Source organism: Vulpes vulpes, chromosome 3 (assembly GCF_048418805.1).
Source record: "Vulpes vulpes isolate BD-2025 chromosome 3, VulVul3, whole genome shotgun sequence".
Taxonomy (NCBI): Eukaryota; Metazoa; Chordata; class Mammalia; order Carnivora; family Canidae; genus Vulpes; species Vulpes vulpes.
This window is the reverse complement of record NC_132782.1, coordinates 37,380,166-37,401,000: the sequence shown is the minus strand read 5'-3', so window position 1 is coordinate 37,401,000 and position 20,835 is coordinate 37,380,166. Positions and strand designations below refer to the sequence as shown.

The 20,835-nt window shown below is 45.2% G+C and overlaps 1 protein-coding gene and 1 pseudogene across 2 annotated transcripts in view; one reads left to right on the top strand and one right to left on the bottom strand.

Annotated features, from left to right (window-relative positions):
* Positions 1 to 478: 478 nt before the first annotated feature.
* Positions 479 to 20,835, bottom strand: part of NCEH1 (neutral cholesterol ester hydrolase 1) — a 58,418-nt gene continuing 38,061 nt past the window's right edge. The window contains exons 2-5 of one of the 2 annotated variants that reach the window (XM_026007778.2): positions 18,926 to 19,154; positions 16,199 to 16,268; positions 6,075 to 6,246; positions 479 to 4,145 (exon numbers count right to left, since the gene is read on the bottom strand). In XM_026007778.2, the coding sequence (XP_025863563.2) occupies positions 3,528 to 4,145; positions 6,075 to 6,246; positions 16,199 to 16,268; positions 18,926 to 19,154 (1,089 nt within the window). In that variant the 3' untranslated portion in view covers positions 479 to 3,527. The remainder of the gene's footprint in view (positions 4,146 to 6,074; positions 6,247 to 16,198; positions 16,269 to 18,925; positions 19,155 to 20,835) is intronic. The other variant, XM_072752208.1, reaches the window with a different exon arrangement.
* On the top strand, positions 17,890 to 18,464 carry LOC112926678 (cyclin-dependent kinases regulatory subunit 2 pseudogene; annotated as a pseudogene).

Sequence of the window (20,835 nt, the reverse complement as noted above, 5' to 3'; positions counted from 1 at the left end):
ACCAATATGAGCAATTCTTTTTGCAAAACATTTTTAAATATTCCTATAGCATTGATAGAAACTAAACGTAATAAACTCAAGTGTGAAATAATTAGATTTGCTTGTAATGTCAGGGTCATTTTGAAAATTGCCTCCAGTGATATTGATACTTCCGTGGTTGAACTATTTCAAATCCAAAGTCTTTATTTACACTAGGATCATCCCTTTCTAACACGTGTATTGACAGTCCCAAAATAGCCTCAGGGCCAGCCTCACTTTTACACAGACTCTGGCCAGTCCAAGGCGGGTTTTCCCAATATGTGCAGCACATACTGTCTCCAGACTTGAAATGCATGTCACCAAGGAGGCCACTGAACTACCCGTCAGCGACTGAGAGATGCTGGAGGACGCCAGGGGGCAGGGCTGTGGGTAGGGATCTGAGATACAGAGAGAGAGCTGGGAACCAGGAAAAGAGACGAGAAGAAGTAAAAGAGGCACATTCCCAGATGGAGCCACTTTATTTCTAAACTTGAGTCGAAACAGATACAGACTTTCCTACCTCCACCCTGGATTTTCGTCTTATAAAATAGATTTGCTACCAAAATCCTTCATAAAATCTGCCTTCCTCTTGGCAGTAGGGAAATAAGCAAAGAGTCAAAGGTTAAAAGGTCATGCATAAAATATCATAGCCACCAAGATAATTATACAAGAGTCTCAAATTCTTCACAAACCAATGATAAAACATTAAGACTAATTTACATTCCACTATAGTTGCAGCACGTTAAGATATTTTCTTCATATATTTATGTTCATATTTCACAAACAATAATATTACAAAAAGACTATCAACTTTTTTCATAAAATAGGAAAACGACAAAGCCATCATACTATAAAATCAACCTGCAGGGCACACACTTTTTAATATGAGAACAAAAATTAAAAGGAAGCTAGTTCACCCCGAACTAAAGTATCTTCACCACAAACTCTGTAGGCTTCCCAAAGGAGTGCTCAGCACTCAGATTTGGGGTTGGTTTAACCACTCTTGGACCTGCTGGTTTGTGTGTATCCTGATTCCAACTGTTATTATTCCGGGGAGAATTTCAAGAAAGAACTTCAAGCAAGGTCTGAAGTCGGATCCAGAGCACGTTATTAGACAATTTATTCATACACGTTAAGAGCTTTAATGAAACGCAAGTGTCTCATTAGAAACAGTGGTGGCCCCTTTCTCTTTCACTCCCTTTTCATCCAAGAGAATCCTTTAAAGATCGAGAATAATGTACTGTCTGTGATTACTATAGCATTTGGGATCTTAAATCTGGGGGGAAATATACCATTTTAAGAAACTCTGTGCATGTATATTTTCTTTGCTTTCTAGAGGTAGATAACCTCAAACTAAGGCCTGAACACTGGTCCCTTCAAATGGTGTAAAAATTCCCACTAGAATTAAATGAGGAGAGTAGCCGTCAAAGAGGAAGAACTAAAATCTCGGTTTTTGTGTTTTTTTTTTTTAGGAAAAAAAAAACCTTTGATGATATTTGTGTCTATATGTACATGGAAAAATGACCCACAAACCACACCCCCCAAAACAAAAAGGCAAAACGCTGTAGAAGAAGCCAATACGGTTTGCCAGTCTGACAAAATGGTTGGAATTTACAGTTGAAAGACACTAGATCAAGCGATTCAAATGGCTGATTTTAGAGGAAAGGGAAAAGCAGCCCAAGAGATGGTAAATCACTTGTTTCCAACATTAGCACGTTGATCCGCATGATTAATTGTTATACACACACAGGCACACGCACAGACACACATCGTTGCATTTACTGCTCTTTTGTACGTACAATTCTACTGGCCTGTGCAATAAATGAAAAATACAGGTGCACGTTTTCTTTTATTTCACTGCAGAGGTGGCGAGTGCCCATCTTTCAAGTGAGTGAAAAGGTTCCCCTTCCTCTCCACCGACTATCCTGACCTGGCCGTCCTGCTGCCTTCTCAAGTCCCCGCAAAGGGCAGGGTGGGGGCAGTAGTAAGAGTGGCAGGAAGGAGGGCAGAGGCACTCAAACCGGAATTAGAGTTCCCTGCTTTGCCAAAGATGTTCCCACTGGCAGTGAAGGCTTTACGTGAAGTCAAGCTTGGGCTTCTAACCAGGCTGGAAGGAGATAAAAAGAGGTGATGGCACCGGGTGCCCACGTATGCTTCACCCAGGGGACTACGAGCTAGCGTTGTCCTGACCACACAGGGCAGAAATGAGCAGTGTGGGTCCTACCTAAGTTATTGAACTATAAACTCAGACCACTTTGCTAGGTATAGCCACAGTTTCTAATTATTCTAATTTGTGACGGCGTAGAAACATCAAAATAGTTAAGCCTGACGTGTAGTAACATGAATAGCTACTTCACCTCTTTCCGTAACATTACACGTGGATATAATTCTAAGGTAGTTTTTTAAAAATAGCATTATTTTTAATGTTCGTTATAGACGTTATTCTGAAAAATCTTAAGTCTAGCTGCATATATTAACATTAAATAACTTAAAAAAATAAACCATACATTATATATACCAAAATAGCCCCATTTTAAAGCCATGTAAGTGGAAAAATTGAGTTTTCAAGAATAAACTAGACCCTCTTTAAGGTATTTTTCATAATTTCAATATTAAACGTATCCTCTTTTCTGACTATGCGAAATATATTACACACTGCTCTTGGTAACTTATGTCAGAAGTGTTCATTAAGAAAATAAATAGGTTGGTTCAATTGTCTGTTTTTACTTGTTCTGTGATGGAAAGTCTATCCTAAATCTACATGAATTTGCTCCCAGAAGATCTCCCCCACGGAGACAATATAACCAAAAAGAACTTAACAACGTACAGATATCCAGGACGTGCGACTTTATATTTTCTAATAATAGTGGTAGAGAGTGACTTTCAAGTATCATTATAATCCAACTGGAGCTGGAGACAGCTGTCCCATAAAATTAACGCTCTACGGGAAGAAAGTCATTTGAGAAACTCGTCCCTTCTAGAACGCCTTTGCCAAAATTCCCATAGGAAACAAAACCATCTATCCATAAAGAACAGAGGGCACTTGGTACCCAGCACTGACCTTCACGTGCACACAAGGAACACTGCTCTGAATTTAAAATAAACCCTAGCAAGTGGAAGAAGAGCCCACATTTGCTTTACTCACTAAAGGTCACTGTGTCACCCACAGCTGGAAGAATTTCTTCTAGAAAGAATTTCTGGATGAAGACAGAACCCAAAGCTATTTGGGCTCCTGGTCCGGCTTTCTGCAGCCATGAGTGTTGGTAGTAGTTTGGCTAAAACCACAAGAGCAGAGAGCCTGGCCCACTTTGAGAACCAGATTCAGACATTTTGCACTCACGTTAGTCAAACGCAATTTCGAAAATTAAATTCATGTAAAGTATGCGAAGAACAGAGATCCTGTGACTCACAAGTAACAAGGAGAAATCAGTCAACTAAAAAGTGCATCTCTTTCCAAAGCAGGTGCAGGAGGTCAAGAGGGGCTCAAGCATTCTAGAAATTTCACCCTTTCACAGGTTTTGATCCAGCCACTTGATGTAACTATTCCTAGTCCGGATTCCCACGGAGAAGTTGGTGGGCCAGCTGGTGAAGATCATGCACCCGTGGAAGCCATCCTCAAAGTGATCCAGGGTCACCTCCACACCTGCACTCTCCAGACGCTTGGCATACATGATCCCATCGTCTCTCAGGACGTCGTGCTCACACGTCAGGATGTAGGTCTTTGGGAGGTGCTGCAGGACTTTCTGGTCTGCGATGAGCGGGGCTGAGCGGGCATCCAGCAGCTGAGGGATCTCCCGCACGATCCTGGCGTTGCCGGTGGTCTGCACAACGGGCTTGTAGTCCTTCGTGAGGGATGGAGGCAAGAGGGACGTCCAGTTCAGACGGGCCCTGAGGGCAACAGCCTCTTCCACGTCAAGTGAAGTGTGGTTGTTAACCACCATTGCCTGGACAAAGTCATAGTTGCCTTTGAAGTAGTCCACCCAGTACTTCACCATGACGTAACGGGGCAGGATTGGGGTGTTCACATTTTGCTGATAAGAGGGTGTGTTAAAGTCTAAAGCTTGCAGGACTGGGTAGATCAAAGCTTGCACTTTGAGCTTGTCTTTGAGGTTGGCATCTTGAGTAAACTGGACAAGAGGAAGCAAACACAAGATCTCTTTTCGCTTGGCTCCTTTTACAGAAAACCACACCTGACAAGGTAGCTGAATGCATCACTTTGACACAGTCAAAGGGGCAGACGTACGAAGTTTCCACCAGCACTGGTATTAAGTAATGTGGTCTAAAAAATAAAACTTCCCCACCGCCCCCCACCACCCTCTGCCCTCACCTCCTTGATCAAGCTGCTGGCTATTTACTAAGCAAGGAATGATGTGTGAGCGAACACTGCAAACGCATGTGATTTCTTAGGTCCTGAAACCCCCATCCACACTTTACTTGTATCTATTCTTGGGCATTAGCACACCTTGCTGCGTTCTATGGATGCATGACGTGTGAGCCTTATTCTGTTCCGTGTTCTCCGCAAGGCCCGCGGAGGCAATGGCTTCCTGGGGAGAAACAAACTGGTCTGATCCTTCCAGAGGGGAAGGGTAGGAAGAGCTAACCGAACAGGATGATGGGACTCCCAAGTGTCGGGGTGGGACCTCAGGGTTTCTCCTCTGATGGGTCAGAGAGACAGAATGTGAGTGGTGCCCCAACATGCCCTCCAGTCTCCTTAATGAGAACGTGCCCCAGAGTTGAGGTTGAAACGGGAACGTGGGTGTGTCCTCTAACTGAGCAGATCTCAACCCCACCGCCCCCCTCCCGTGCCTCCGTATAATGCAAACACGCTGCCTCACTTAGTAGTTCCAGTGGCTAGAATGATACATATTTTCGGGTAACATCTGAAAGCAGCTAACTAGGTCGCTGTGTCTGGCAGGCAACTCAACCATCAAGGTCACTCGAGCCATACAATTCCGCTTCGGGTCGGAGTTTAGAACTCCATCCCCAGGGAAGAGGTAACCACTCGGTCAAAGCAGGAGGGAATGATCAGGGAACAGTACTATTAACACGTGCCAAGAACGGCAGATACGTCATTTCACTAGGTCCTGGCAACAGCCCTGAAGTCAGATGGCATTATCCTCATCTTCCTGAGGCGCAGACACGTTAAGGCGTCTGCCCAAAGTGCTGTAGCTCTCAAAGCAGGGGGACTGGATTCCATCCCACTAGGTCAAATTTTAAAGCCCACGATGCTCTCCGTACTACAGCGGGTATCTCTTCTCCCCACATCTGGATACATGCACAACACACCTGCCAAGGCCAAAGCTCTTTACATACAGCAAAGGAGAAGAAGCTGAGGTGCACCACAGATAAAAAGGTTGGATCTATTTGAGACGCCCAGAAGAAATTTGGAGCTGAGGAGACAGAGCAGCTCTTCTAAACTTATTCCATCCATCAGAGGAAGAAAATGTACTTATCTTTGAATTTACACAGCTGCCCAGAACCCTGGGTGCTCTTAGAGCTAGGTAGTTTTCAAAGAATTTAGCCACGTAAGCTCAGATGAACTTGTTTTATAACATTCGAAGTTATAATTTTTAATTTAATTTTAATTTAAAAATTTTTTTCCTTTTCTATTAAAGAGTAAAAAAAAAAAAAACCTTTGTGGGAAACACTTCTTAGCTTTTTCAATTTGACTCAAGCTCTAAGGAAATAATCTTAACAATTGGAATTTGAGCAAAAAAAAAAAAAACAAAAAAAAAAACAAAAAAAAACCCAAATTGCAAGTCTGCCATGGAAAAGGAGCCAGGGATACTTGATTTCTATGCATATCTCTGAGGAGCAAGACAGCACTATAAAATGTTAGCCTTCCTTTTGTATTAACTATAATCAGAGCCTTTCCAAGGACTGAGAGGTGACCCCTCTTCCTACTTCAGAAAAATCGGAGAACTCTGCAAGGGCAGTCCTCTGGATGATTTGGCCCCGAACCACCAGCCCACCTGCTAGGCCTTTGCCATACTTAGTGGGGAATGTGTTTTGTTGGTCAGCAGGACGCCAGCAAGCACCTCAGGGCAATCTGTTACCTGCTGGCCCAGGGCAGCGGCCAAATTCCCACCAGCGCTGTCACCAGAGATGCCAATCCGGCCTGGGTCAACCGAGTACTTGTGCAAGACTTCCGGCTGCAGAAAATACTTCGTGGCGCGTACAACATCGTGGATCTGTGCGGGAAAATAAACCTTTGGGACGAGCCTGTACCTGCGAAGACAAAAGTTGTATTCATTTAAGGACCTCACCAAGTCTTTAAGGGCCATTTAAAGCTTAAGGGGAAACCGATTCTTTTGACACAGAAATAAATAAGGAATTAAAATAGATATAAAGGGGCGTCGGGTTGGCTCAGTTGGTAGAGCATAGACTCTTGATCTCAGGGTTGTGAGTTCAAGCCCCACACTGGCCATAAAGTGTACTCTAAAAAATAATGGTAACAAAATAAATACAAAAATTATGATAATGATAAAAAATAAATACAAAATAATGAGAAAAATGATAAAAAAATAAATACAAAAATGAACTGTTCATTTTCTTGCAAATCAGCTGTGATCACTTTGTATTACCAATAATCCTCCCCCTCCCGACATTTTTTTTTTTTTAATTATGAGCCACCAAACAAAACAAACACCTAGACCACCACCAATGGAAAAGCAAAACATCAAAGTTTTAAAGGTGGGTGTTGATCATTAAGATACAGGTAGAACCACAATAGATTTTGGAATTTTATTTTGGGAAGTCAGTGTTCAATTCACAACACCGATGGGTTAGAAGGTGACCTGGCAACATTAACCACTTCATTGGTCTCATGTTTTATGACTCCATGTGGTATCCTTCACGATTTACTTGAGAAATATAGCAAAATTATGCTTCGACGAAGAGGGCATGCCAGCCTGACATTAAACCCAGCCAATGAATTCACTCCCTGGGAGGCTGGAACTGAAGGGCTAGTTATCAACCTGCAAAAAAGGAAGCCACATCTGTCAGACGGCCCGGCCCAGGATAGGCCTTCGGGGGCACTTCTGAGGCTTCTTCTATCCCCCCCTCCCCGCTTTGTAATATCAGAGTCCTTCTGGGGATCCTACTCTGTACACTTTGTAGGATTCCTGTGCCCTTAAGAACCCAGTTTTGTCAAATGCCCCACCCATAATATCATCTTACAAGTCCATATTTGATGGTAGCCTGGGCCTGGAGGGTCTTCTCAATCTCCTCCTTCTTTCCTTATTAATTCTCACTCATCCTTCAAGCCTTACTCAAGGGTTTGGCCTCCTCCAAGTAGACGTCCTTGACTAAAACTCCACTTGTTTCCAGGGCTGAGCTGGGTACCACTCCTTGATACTCCTACGTGCTGGGGTATATTACTGGTCTTTTCGCCTCCTCTTAAAACAATGTCTTTATGTATTTCCTCTAAAGAGCGTGTCCTCTGATATCAGGACTGTGTTTTGTCACAGTGTTCCCAGCATCCATCAATGAGCTAGGCCCATAAGCATCCACCCGGTAAACCCTTTGTGACATACCTTCCTTTTGCAGACACAAGAAATTGAGGCACCTAAAAGCTACTTCATTTGTTAAATAAGTCAAACACAGATAAAAACAAGGGGCGATGGAAACTGATTACTTAATTAAAATCTAATAATATTAAGAACTCAGGTCTTTCAATTTCCATTTTATAATGAACATACTTATTCTCAGAAACCAATTTTCCCCCGTCTAAAATACAGCTAGCGTGACTGTCTTAACACTCTCGGGGCAGATACAATCAAATGGACAAATATTTGTGACCTACTCAGAAGTAGTGAACATTGATGTGGTGACTCAAGAACTACTGCATTTTGGAAATTCTAAATGTGATTCAAAAAAAAAAAAAAAAGATTCCCTTAGTAAATTGGCTTATAACAGACAAAATAATTTTTTTCATTTCGCTTTTTGTTTTTCCGTCGGTGGATCAATATATCACCCAAAATGTTTTTTTTTCTCTCTTGAATTTCATGATGTCCCCAAGCAGCTGCTAAACTTGGATCGGTTAAGGAGCGAGAGGAGTAGGAGTACGCCGTTTTGTCCACTAGATGGCACCGTCTCTCACAATTCCAATTACCCCCAGTTTTAGGACAAGATCTCAATTTTTGAACTTTCAGTTTCACCAAACTGAAGCTGATTTTTTTTATTTTTTTTTAAGAGAAGAGGAGAGAGAGGAGGGAGGGGCCGATGGGGAGAGAGAGAGAGAGAATCTTAAGCAGGCTCCTCACCCAGTGTGGAGCCCTAGGCCAGGCTCCTCTAGCTTACGACCTGAGCCAAAATCTGGAGGCCTGGGCTCAACCCACTGAGCCACCGAGCACCCCTGACCACGCTGCATTCTTAATTCTTTCAATGAAATAAAGACAAATGCACTTCGTGACCCACGTAGTGAGAATAAAGGCTATTTTGTCTCAGCAACATGCCATACTGCATGATAAACTGTTTCCCTGGGACACAGGTAGGAACTGAATCTTTGGATATTGTTTCCCAAAAGGCCTTAGTGACTTGGAATTAAGAGAAATTTGCAATCTTAAAAAAAAACAAAAACAAAAACAAACAAAAAAACCTTGACTAATAGTCGGCTCAGATAACAAAGTAAACATCCTTGAAAGAAAAAAACAAACAGGTCATAATAGAGCCTTCCCGGTGCCACTAAAGATCTGCCTTCTAATCCCTCCTACCTTAGTTCAAGCTGGAAACTTTCCCTAGTTTGATTCCGTAAGAAGACACTATTTTCACAGATTGGAAAATACAGTGAAACTATGCATTCCTGAGGGCGCCTAGTGTGAGGCAAGGCTTCAAAGGCACTTGACATTGACCAGAGAAGTAGAGCAAAAGGGCTCTCTTTTTGAAGACACAGAAAACTCAGAGGCCGGAGATAATTTAGGGGTGCTAACAGCCAAGGAAAGCGAGAATAAATGCATTTATCCGATGCGCTTGTTTAAGGTTCTGTCCCTGCAAAGTGCGAAAAGAGGATTCTGGGTTTTTTAGGTTTCACGGTGATAGCTCTTGAGTTAAAGCACCTGATGAAATTTGTGGCAAATAGGGTCTCAGTTTGCCCGACGTAGTGCCAGGGCTAGATGACTCTGCAGGGCTGGCTCCTGCCTGTTACCGCGCGCCTCCCTCTAGCAAAATGTGGTTGGGAACCCAGGAGTGATGCTTAATCGAGGTAATAAATGTGTACACCTTGTGAAAATTAGCTTACTTCTGGGGCGCCTGGGTGGCTCAGTGGGTTACGCATCTGTTTTTGGTATCAGGTCATGAGCCCGGGGTCCTGGATGGAGCCCCCTGTGGGGTTCCCTGCTCAGCAGGGAGCCTGCTTCTCCCTCTCTCTCTGCCCCTCATGCCCTCTCTCCCTCTCTCTCTCTAATAAGTAAATAAAATTGTAAAAAAAAAATCATCTTATTCCTGGTAGGCGAGGCACCCTGCCAAGCACCCTGCAGGTGTGTTTCACTCAAATCGAGGGCGAACCTGTGGGTGCAAGAACGAGCACACGAAGCTCAAGGGGGATCGTGACTTGTCTACACAGCAGCTGGTGTGTGGCACAGCTGTGGGGGGAACTCGCCACTGACTTCAAAAGCCACGTGTAACCCCCGCCCTAGAAACCATCCTCAACTCTTCAAAACCTACAGCCTACACGTCAACACGCATGTGTGTTTTCCCATCGCCTCACCAAAGCGGTCCGTCCTCACACCCGCAGATTTCTGGATCCCAGGACGGCTCTCCTGGCTGCGATGGCTTTGCAGGCCCCTCAGTCGAACCACCTGCCGCGGTGCCTGCACGTGGCGCATCGTTAATAACGGGCTTTCCTTCCTTCCAGGCCAAATTTTAATGACTGATTCTGTACCTTTTACATATAAAATATGTCATACAGCACTCTTCTGTGGTGAGACAAGTAATAAGCCACATGGCTTTAAAAAACATCAAAAGGGGATCCCCGGGGGGCTCAGTGGTTTGGCCCCCCTCTTCGGCCCAGGGCGTGATCCTGGGGTCCCAGGATCGAGTCCTGCGTCAGGCTCCCTGCATGGAGCCTGCTTCTCCCTCTGCCTGTGTCTCTGTCTCTCTCCTCTCTCTGTGTGTCTCATGAATAAATAAATAACATCTTTAAAAAAATTTTTTAAATTTAAAAAATAAAAAACATAAAAAAAGAAATCGTTCCTGGCCCACCTACTCCCCGGGCGCATCTCCAGGAACTGCGCTTCCTGCAGTCTAGGCACAGCTCAGAGCCCCAGGATGATCTTGGGAGTTTTACGAAAACACTGAGGTTTGAGCCCCTCTACAAAACATTCCAACGTATTCGAGAGCCTCGCGTGTCTGTATTTGAAGGTGAATTCCCCCAATAATTCTAACGCACAGCCAAGATTCAGAAACCTCATTCTGAGTCCAGTCATACTGTCGCTGCTCTCTGGGTGCATGTCCCTGTCCCCAGTCCCAGTGCTCTGGTGTCTTCTATCCTCCGTGCCTTCCCCCCAGCACCTCCTAATCGGATGTTCCTATCCTGGAAGTCTCATCTCAAATGCCACCTCTTCCACAGAACCTTCTGGAGGCCAGCCAAATGTCACTCCCCTGCCCCGGAGCCCACCAAGTCTCTTCGACAGTGGGTCATGTGGAGGACACCTCTATTTCCTTTAGTAGTAGATGGAAAGTCATGAATCTGTACTGAAGACTTTGGTGTACACCTACCCCGTTCCTCTGACCCGTGAGCTTATTACCTACTTTATTAAGGGGACCAGGGAGATGGAGCGATGCTCACAGAGACGAACAGATCGCTCCCGAAGTGGGTGGGGGACGCCGCACACAAGCCCGGCGTTGAGTGAGTCGCTCCAAACCCATGGAAGTGGAAGCGCTGAGTGGCACTCGCGTGCTAAGAGCGTGATGATGCACGTTCTCCCTCAAAATAGCCCAGCCTGGAGACTGTGCGCAAGCTTCTGCTGATGACAAGGACACTGAATTCTCGTCGTGTGGTGCCAGCTGGGTGAAAGGTACGGGAGATATACTGGGATGAAATTATACTCCTTCAGGTTCAGCAGGATCTCTCCTCCTCTCTTTTTCTTGGCCTTTTTCTTCCTCCCTTTTCACCATCTCCCAAGAAGAGTTCAATAGATTCACCTTGAGCATATAAAAGGTTAGCAGGCCCCTCAGTCTTACAGAACCCATCTCCTCAGGAGGGGCCATCTGGAACAAACCAGTAACTGCATCTCCGCTGTGCTCTCTCTTTGAGGGAGACAACTCCAGGGGAAGAATCTCTATTTCTTTGCCAGGCAGATGCTTTTTTTTTTTCCCCCAATCAAAATTATAATAAAATTGCACAATAGTGGAAGCATAGAGACTCAGGTTAAGAAACAGTCTTCTAAAAAGAAAAAAAAAAGAAAAGAAAAAAGAAAAGAAAAAGAAAAGAAAAGAAAAGAAAAAGAAAAGAAAAGAAAAGAAAAGAAAAGAAAAGAAAAGAAAAGAAAAGAAAAGAAAAGAAAAGAAAAGAAAAAGAAAAGAAAAGAAAAGAAAAAGAAAAAGAAAAAGAAAAAGAAAAAGAAAAAGAAAAAGAAAAAGGCCTTCTTTCCTGCTCCGGCTCCTGCTCTCTACATCGGCCCCTGTGAGAGTTTGACAATAGTCATTCAACAAAGGAGAGCTGAGATCTGAGATCGGGGAAGGCTCGGCCCATGGGGTAAGAATGACCCCTGGGTGGCTCAGCGGTTTAGCACCTGCCTTCAGCCCAGGGCATGATCCTGGAGACCCGGGATTGAGTCCCACATCGGGCTCCCTGCATGGAGCCTGCTTCTCCCTCTGCCTATCTCTGCTCCCCACCCCCATCTCATGAATAAATAAATAAAATCTCTCTCTAAAAAAAAAAAAAAAAAAAAAAACTGATGTTGCTCAGGATGCTTTGCCAAAATCCTAGGAGTGACTGAGCCTAAGACCAACCGACCGACTGACCGTGATCCACTGTGATCCATTTAAACGAAGTGATTCTCCGAAGCCCTGTTGACAACTGAAGACTTAGAGACTTTTCTGAGCACACAGCAGGGATCTCCCTGGGCTCCAGACCTGGACCTAAACTGCCTCCTCCGACTCAGATGCAGACTACAACCTTAAGGGTTACAGAAAGAGCTAGAGCACTCCCAGGTGGCTATGGAAGCCCGAGCAGGCTTGGGGTCTCCTCCTCCCGGCCTCCTTTCCTCGTGTGGCTTCAGGAGCGACACCTAGCTTCCTAGAGTTCAGGGGTGGGTGGAGCTCGGTTTCACATCCCCACCGTGGTCTGCTCTGCGGCTGCAGCACAATAGCTCCGATGGCTTCCCCACGTCTCCCCAGCCACGCACCCCTCCACCCTGCTCCCCCGAAATGCTCAAAGACCTCAACCACAAGAGAGAAACCAGCGGATTTTTCATGTTACTAGAAAACACAGCTGGGAAGACATTAGTTGACTATGTCTAAAAAGGAGCGACTCGTGAGTCAATGATAGGGAAGAAAACAAAACGAGCTACTTCTTAAAAGAAGCACAACACGATCCTTCTCTAGTTTTAAATGATCGGTGATGCTGGTCTTCACATCTGCTAAGGCTGGCCCGGGCTGAGCGCCAAGGAAAGTTTGCAGCAAATCGTTCCTGTCTTGGAAGAGAACGGTCAGCAATCTGGGCTGCCCACCTGCCAGGGCTGCCCAGGTGGGAGTGACGCATGAAGATGTCTCAGCTCAAGACTCAGAAGAAGAGCAGGAAACGGAGCAGAGAGAAGGTCCCAGCTCGGTCTCCATCGCTCGGTGCTTTCCTGAGTATCTCGTTCGTACAACTGAGCTGTGTGTCCTACGGGGCCGCCCAAAAGGACTCATTCTGTCAGCTTGCACTCATCTAATTTTATGGATTAAAAACACTTGGACTCCTTGACCATCTCTTTTTGTCTGGCCAGATTCTGTTCATTCTCAGGAGTTTAACGCAAGCAGCACGTTCTTTAAGGTACGGATTTTCTCACCCTACAAACGAGGTAAGATCTTGCCTATTTTCTGCCTCCATGCTACTTAGCCTTCTACTCCACAGCACTTAACACCATGTAATGTTACTCGCTCATCATTTATTTTCTCATCTAGATTGCAAACTCCATGAGGGCGGGAATTATGTTTGTTTTACACGGTTATGTCGGCGGAGTGCAATGCAATGTAACTGGCACATATTAGAAATTCAATGAATGTTGATGGAATAAGAGAAAGGGGAAAGACATGAGCAGTGAGAAGAAACATGTTCCCAAGTTTGACCTCCGAATACACTTTCCAAGAGAAACATGATCACATGATGTTGGCTCTGCCTCAACTAGAGCATAGGTTATGTGACCTCTGGCCTGCCTGGGCTCTAATCACCTTAGCTCTTGATCTCCGCCCAGAAGAGTGCCGTGAATTCCAAACAGGGGTTGATGACTACATGTGCGAGTTGGGCCTTTCCGTTCCGGGGGCCAGAGTCCTAATCCTCCAGACCTGTCTAGTGCTTCACAGTATCAATTGTATCCCAATGGTCCAAACCGATTCTCATGACCATTATCTGCAGTCATTAACCCAACTCAAAGTGCATTTACTTCCTTCATCTAACTACATACGTCTTCTAAGTCTTGGACTAGCTGATAGGAACCAGAGGAAGGAAGACAGGGTTTCTCTTCCCAGCAGCTCGCATTCTAGACACACAGGAAGGATTCCTCGGTCCAAGTTTGCACATGACATTGAATGACTTGCCTGAGGTCATGCAGTCGTGACTAATGGTACTTGTCTACTGCTGTGATGCCTCCCAGTGATAAACTTGTGGATACTACGCCACACAGAGGGGGCACAATGGAAAGTGAAGATGGAAGCAGTCCCTTCCATATCTAAAAGAAATCTTAAAAACATCCTATCCATCCTTGTATGTTTTGTGATAAGCTTAGACTAAAAGAACACCCATTTCACTTGGGATAGATGCCAACAGGTGGAGACGGGCGTGAAGGAGGAATTTAGACTTGTTGCCAACTGCCTACATGGACGCCCTGGGTGGGGAGGCCTGCTGGAGAATCCTCACAGTGCCAAGAAAAGCAAGCGCAGTTTCCCTCCAGTCCTTAGGCCTTTGAGGAAACCACTGCAAGGTCCCTGAGGCAGGTTCCTCAGGTCTGAGCTGTCGGGCTTGGCTCCAGAATGGGACTCAGCTACTTAAATGGACCCTCCTTTCCTCTGGCCAGCTGCCCAGGCTAGACGCAATCCTTCACCGGAAGGTCCCTGCGTTTCAAAAGTGCGCTGCAAGCCCTTCATGGTCTCGGAGGCCTGTGGAGAGGCCAGGGCCAGCCAGGAGCTGTCCAGAGCTGCCTGGGAGGCAAATCTGCTCAAGAGGCGGCCACAGCACTGCCTTATGTTCAAGAGTCACCGCCACCCAAATGAAATGGGAGACCAGCCCTTCCAAGAGACTGCAAAAGAGGAATCTCTTAGGTCTCAGATCTGAAGCAGGGGCTTCAGAAAGTGGTTGATGTTATCATGACCCTGTCGCTCAGCATAATCAGCGTCCTTCAATACTGGCTGGACACTGGGTCAAAAAAAGTATGGGGCCTCAGGGCATGGGTTTAATGCCTTACTCCATTTATAAAACTAGCTAGCTCTGGGGCCTCGCTTCCTTTCCTAAGAGAAAAATACCAAAATATTTATCTTGAATGATTTATTAGAGAATTAAGACAGACTCCTATTCATTCGTTCCACAAATATTGATTGAATGTTCACTCTCTGCCTGGGATGTTTCCAGGCGCCAACGATAAACAATGAACAACCCAGGCCAAAATCCCGAAAATCTCCGTCTTTGTGGAACTTGCATTGTGTATGTCAACCCTGTACAATAAATACATAGTAAGCCGAATATATGGTCTCTCTGAGGTTGATGACAGTTTTGGAGAAAAATGAAACAGAGGAAAAGTAAGTTGCAATTTTAGATAGTGGTACCAAGAAAGGCCTTGCTGCAAGCAGGATATTTGAACAATGATTTAAAGGAGGAGAGGCAATGCATGTAATAGCACCCACACGAACCCTGCCGCGGAACAGGCACCAGGGCTTTTATATTACTGCCATCACCACAAGTGTTATTATAATTTTTATTCATATTCTTCTTATTAATACTATTAGTAATAATGATGACAATAACTGCATCCATTGAGATTTGTTGAAGGCATTCTATTTACCAGGTCTAAGCTATAGAACGGGGCTCCCAGGGGAGTGACTTTTCCAACTCTAGACTGGTTTTTAAAATTTAAAAGTCAGGAAACATGGGGATCCCTGGGTGGCCCAGCGGTTTGGCGCCTGCCTTTGGCCCAGGGCGTGATCCTAGAGACCCAGGATCGAGTCCCGCATCCAGCTCCCAACGTGGGGCCTGCTTCTCCCTCTGCCTGTGTCTCTGTCTCTCTTTCTCTCTCTCTCTCTCTCTCTCTCTCTCTGTGTGTCTCTATGAATAAATAAGTAAAATCTTTTAAAAAATAAAAATAAAAAAAATAAAAGTCAGGAAACAAAATTATTTGCTATAGATAACTGACTGCATATTTTTCTCAGTCTCCGTTAATTCCTTTTCCAAAAGTTTTCAAAAACTAAAATAAAAAATAATTCAAGGGCACAGATGGGTGGCTTAGATGGTTAAGCATCTGCCTTCAGCTCAGGTCATGATCCTGGGGATCCTAGGATCCAGCCCTGGTGTCAGGCTCCTGCTCAGCGTAGACTCTGCTTCCCTCTCCCCCTCCCCACTGCTCCTGTTCTCTCTCTCTCTCTCTCAAATAAATAAATAAAATCTTTTTAAAAATGAGAGATAAGTCAAGGTGTTGTAAAGTGAGTTGAAGAAATTCCAAGTGACATCAGAAATCATTTTGTGTGACCTTGGGCCAATCCCTTCATCTTTCTGGATCTGTACTTTGCACTGTATTTTACTGCTTGTACAATAAGTAGATGATGATCTACTAGAAGTTCCCTTCCTAAAACTCATTTTTTCCATGACTAGTATTTTTCTTTGAGAGAGAAAGGGAGAGAGAGAGAGCTGGAGAGAGAGAGAGGAGTACAGGGCGGCAGGACGGCAGGACGCAGAGGGACAGGACAAGAGATCTTGAGCAGGCTCCACCCATTGAGCATTTAACCCATTGAGCCACTGGGCGCCCCTCTGTGACCGGGATTAATTACTTACTCAATGGAGACAATGACAGCATTCAGTTCCTCAGCCATTGCTGTACACAGTTCATCATAATACCTGATTTCTAAAAGAGACAAGGGGACAATCAGTATTAAACAAGTCATTTAATACTGTCCATTCTCAAATTCTGCCCACTGGGGACTGCTTTTAGGCTTGGATTTAAATTATCAATAATAAAAATAACAAAAACCAAATATGAACATATGTCTCCTTAATAGAGTTTAATTTAAAATTAAGTCTGGCTTCTGAGCAAATGTAGTTAGTATAAAATAACAGGAAATCCGTATTAGATTACCCTTCAATGTGTTTTTAACTAACTAGACATTTATTTCATAATAGACTGTATGAAATGCACCAAATTAATTTTGACTTTGTAGCTCTTCGAACATATGCCTTTCCAAAAATCACAGCAAATAAAGTTTCCTCCTTAGAACCACAAAAATTTTGTTTATCCCTTTCCTTGCTGCAATCCAATTGAATTCTTCCAATGTGAAGAACAGCACATTCTGTTTAAACCAACGTAAAAAACTAGAATTTTAGGAAGCCTTAGCATTTCTCAGAAAGAGGATCCAAAGGTTTGCAGCGACAGAAACAATTTTAATAACCGCATAACCATCTGCATAGCGTCTCCAGCCCGAGGAGCTCTTCCTCCGGCAGGAGTGATGAGTCAAAATTATGTAGAAAATGCCAGGGGGACTCGTAACCCATGCCATTCTGGGCGCTGACACTTCCTGGCCTTCAGTGGAATGTCACACTTGCCAAGTGTCCAGTAGTATTGATGCAGTCACTTCTGTTATTCGCTGTTGTGTTCTCAACCCCTAGCACACACTGGGATAGCCATGGGTATAGGTCTATATGTAACTGTTCGAGTTTTTATATTGGAAATCCGGCACCCCAGGAAACCCCTCAGTCCTGGACCAACCTGCATACCCCATAAGCATCTGTTGAAAACATGAGCAAACCCATGAGTAAAAGGATAAAAAATGAATATGAAATGGGATTAATAGAAAAAGTTACACTTTTCTGGCCTTTGCCACATTAAATTAAAAAAATGTTATCTAAGAACACAAACAACAGATGCCTGCGGTGGCTCAGTCGGTTGAGCTTCTCTTGATTTCAGCTGAGGTCTTGATCTCAGGGTCCTTGAGTTCAAGCCCTGCATCAGGCTCCACGCTGGGTGTGGAGCCTGCATTTACAACAAAACAAAATAAAACCCACAAACTAGAACAAATTGTCATTGCCTTTAAACCTAGGGGATGCCAGGGCTCCTGGCTGGCTCAGTTGAAAGAGCATGGGATTCTTGATCTCAGGGTCATGAGTTCGAGCCCCACATGGAGTGCAGAGATTACTTAAATAAATAAAACTTAAAGAAAAAAACAAAGAAACGTAGGAGATGCCAATAGCTTTGGGCTGAACAGGAGGAAGTAGCTCCACGATCACTACAAGCGGAGAGAAGGCCCTTACTCCGCCTTGGTGTGCTTTCTGCTAGGCTACTCCGCCCGGCTGCCTGCCACTCTGAACGTGTTCCGCTCCCGAACCGAACAGAGTCATCAAACGCCAAAGGGAATATTCTCGAATCTTACAATACTGTTGCCTTTTAGGGGGTGGTGTGTCTTTTATATTTTTTTTCATCTTCTGTTTCATAAGCAGACGAAATGTGGATGAGTTAACACGTATACTCAGAAATACTTGTCCTGGCAGTCGAGTCGTTGCTTCAGCCTGACGTGGACGTGTGGCCCGCTGCGCCCGCTCTTCGCGCCCCGTCGCTCCCGCCGCCCGCACGATGGCCCACAAGCAGATCTACTACTCGGAAAAGTACTTCGACGAGCACTACGAGTACCGGCATGTCATGTTACCCAGAGAACTTTCCAAACAAGTACCGAAAACCCATCTGATGTCTGAAGAGGAGTGGAGGAGACTTGGTGTCCAACAGAGTCTAGGCTGGGTTCATTACATGATTCATGAGCCAGAACCACATATTCTTCTCTTTAGGCGACCTCTTCCAAAAGAGCAACAAAAATGAAGTCTTTCTGGGGATCGTCAATTAAATCTTTTGCAAATTTAATGTATATGTGTATATAAGGTAGTATTCAGTGAATACTTAAAATGTACAAATTGTTGATCCATACCTGTGCATGAGCTGTATTCTTCACAGCAACAGAGCTCAGTTAAATGCAACTACAAGTAGGTTACTATAAGATGTTCAAGATAAATTTCTTCTAGTCAGTTTTTCTCTTAATATAAGTGCCTGTTTGACTTTGTCTGTTACTTTTGTTAAATAAAGTTTGTATGTTGCATTTATCATTAAAAAAAAAAGAAGAAATACTTGTCCTACTTCATAAAATAAATAAATAAATAAATGTCTTCAAAGCACAAAGTTGGCAAAAGAGCTGCAGATGCTTTCCTCGTGGCCTGGCCAGGTGAGAGTGTGACTGGCTTCGGCCCAGAAAGCGGTCATCAGCGCTGTCGCATGAGCTAGCCTACGATTTAGGCCCCGGGAGAGATTTCCCGAAGAGTCTGCCTAGGTTAACGAGCAAGACACCAACGAGCAAAACCTTGATGGCGTAAGGGTGTCCCCCGTCACCCCCAGCAGCACCCTTTCGGGCGGAGAAGGGGCCCCCGCTGGCAGGTGGCCGGGGTAGCGGGAAGCCCAAGCATCCCCACGCGGCCCACCCCCCCCCCCCCACCCCGCCACCTGGCCCACAGGCGACCGGGACATACTTGCACTGGCCAGGGCCCAGCCGCCTCCGTGGACGTACACGATGCTGCGCTTCAGAGGCTCTTCTGGCTTTGGGGGGCCTTCAAACACTCGGACCTCCACGCCGTCGAAGGCAGTATCGGTCACCTTCACCCGCGCCGACGAGTGTGCGCTTTTCTTGCCAAAAGAAACGATGATAAAATTCAGGGCGAGCAGATGGTGGCTCAGGCCCAGGGAGTGTATGAGGTTGCTCTGCAGGGCGGGGGGCAACACAGAGGAGAACATGAGCCAGCCTGCTCACCACCAGGCCACACTCCCCCCAAGCACTACGAGCAACTGCCGCCACCCATCCGCGCCCACCGGCCCCCTGTGACACCTAACAAATAGGGTTTTTTTTTTTACTTTTTGCCCTCGGTGTTTGCAGCAAAGTAATTTCATACATGAGACTTTGTTTTCTGGGCCAGCGCTGTGAGGGAAGCTGGACGGGTATCCTCAGTCTCACTTTACCAAGACGGTCACCTACATGACCACTTAGCTGGGTAAGTAGTGGTTTGGGGACTAAAAACTATGACTTGTAAATTTTAGGATTTGGTCCTTGGTTCCCCTTCTCCGTCAGTATGAGCACAGTTTCAATAACGTACTAGGAATGGAGAAAGAATACTTTACTAAATGCAAATAAAAGGCAAGGAGGTTTCTCATTTACTCTAAGATTGATTGATTGGTTGATTGATTTTTAAATATTTTACTGATTTATTCATGAGAGACACAGAGAGAGAGGCAGGGACACAGGCTGAGGGAGAAGCAGGCTCCCTGCGGGGGGGGGGGGGGGGGGCCCATGTGGGACTCGATCCCCGACCTGGGATCACGCCCTGAGCCCAAGGCAGATGCTCAACCACTGAGCCACCCAGGTGTCCCTTATTGTAAGTATTTTTAAAGTGTTTTACCGCATATATATTGTGTCTGTTGTTTTGAGAGTGAAGAAAGAAACAGCGTGCAAAAGGCAAAGAACAGAGGTAACTCAGGCCCCAGCACTGAGGAGCAGAGCAGCCCGGTCATTACCAGCTGGTCATTACCAGCTCAGAAGGAATATATGGCCTGCTGTCACTTCCCCTTTGAACCTGAGGGCACTGAGCTCTGCATCCAGCGTTTGCAGGAAATCATCTGGGTGAAGAAGGAGCAAAGTGACAAGAGACCCACGTCACCCACCCAGCAAACACCCTGCAGAGTGTGTATCCCTCCTCTTTCCACGCTCATACAAGGTCTTCCTATTGAGTACACCTACAAATATAAAACTGACCTCCCTGCACGACGTAATGGCCATGTTTCAGAGCCAGAGAACTGGAAGCCATCTGGCAGCTACTAACTAGTCTAACTAGAGAGGCCTGCAAGTATCAGAGAGTGACTGGAAACTTTCCTGGCACAGGTGCATGAAGCTAGATACCGTATCTCCCAGCGGCTCTCAGACCTAGGGGAGAGGAACAGCTAGAGAGTAACAGTGCCCTTCTAGAAAATATGAAACAGGACAAAGATGAAATAATTAATGCCACCATAAGATCAAGGAAACAATATTACTAGTAGTGGGAATCAGGATTGTAAGAAGTCTGTGAGGCACGTTTACATGGCTTCCCAGCTTGTACATGGGGCCCACTGGTGTGCCTTGGGGAGGAGGGCACAGATGGGCTCTAGTACTGATCCCCTCACCCTGGGGAGCCAGGATCCTGAGAGCCCTTTACCCCAAGTCCCATATAAAATATTATTATATACACATCCCGGCCGTGAAAAGAGTCGGAAAGCCCTGCATTATAAAACGCCTGGCCAGCGTTCATGAAACACAAGAACAAGAAGCAATTAATCTAACCTTGAAGAGCTATTCCAGTCACTTCGTTAATATTTGTCTGTTGGCAGGACGCCTGGGTGGCTCAGCAGCTGATTG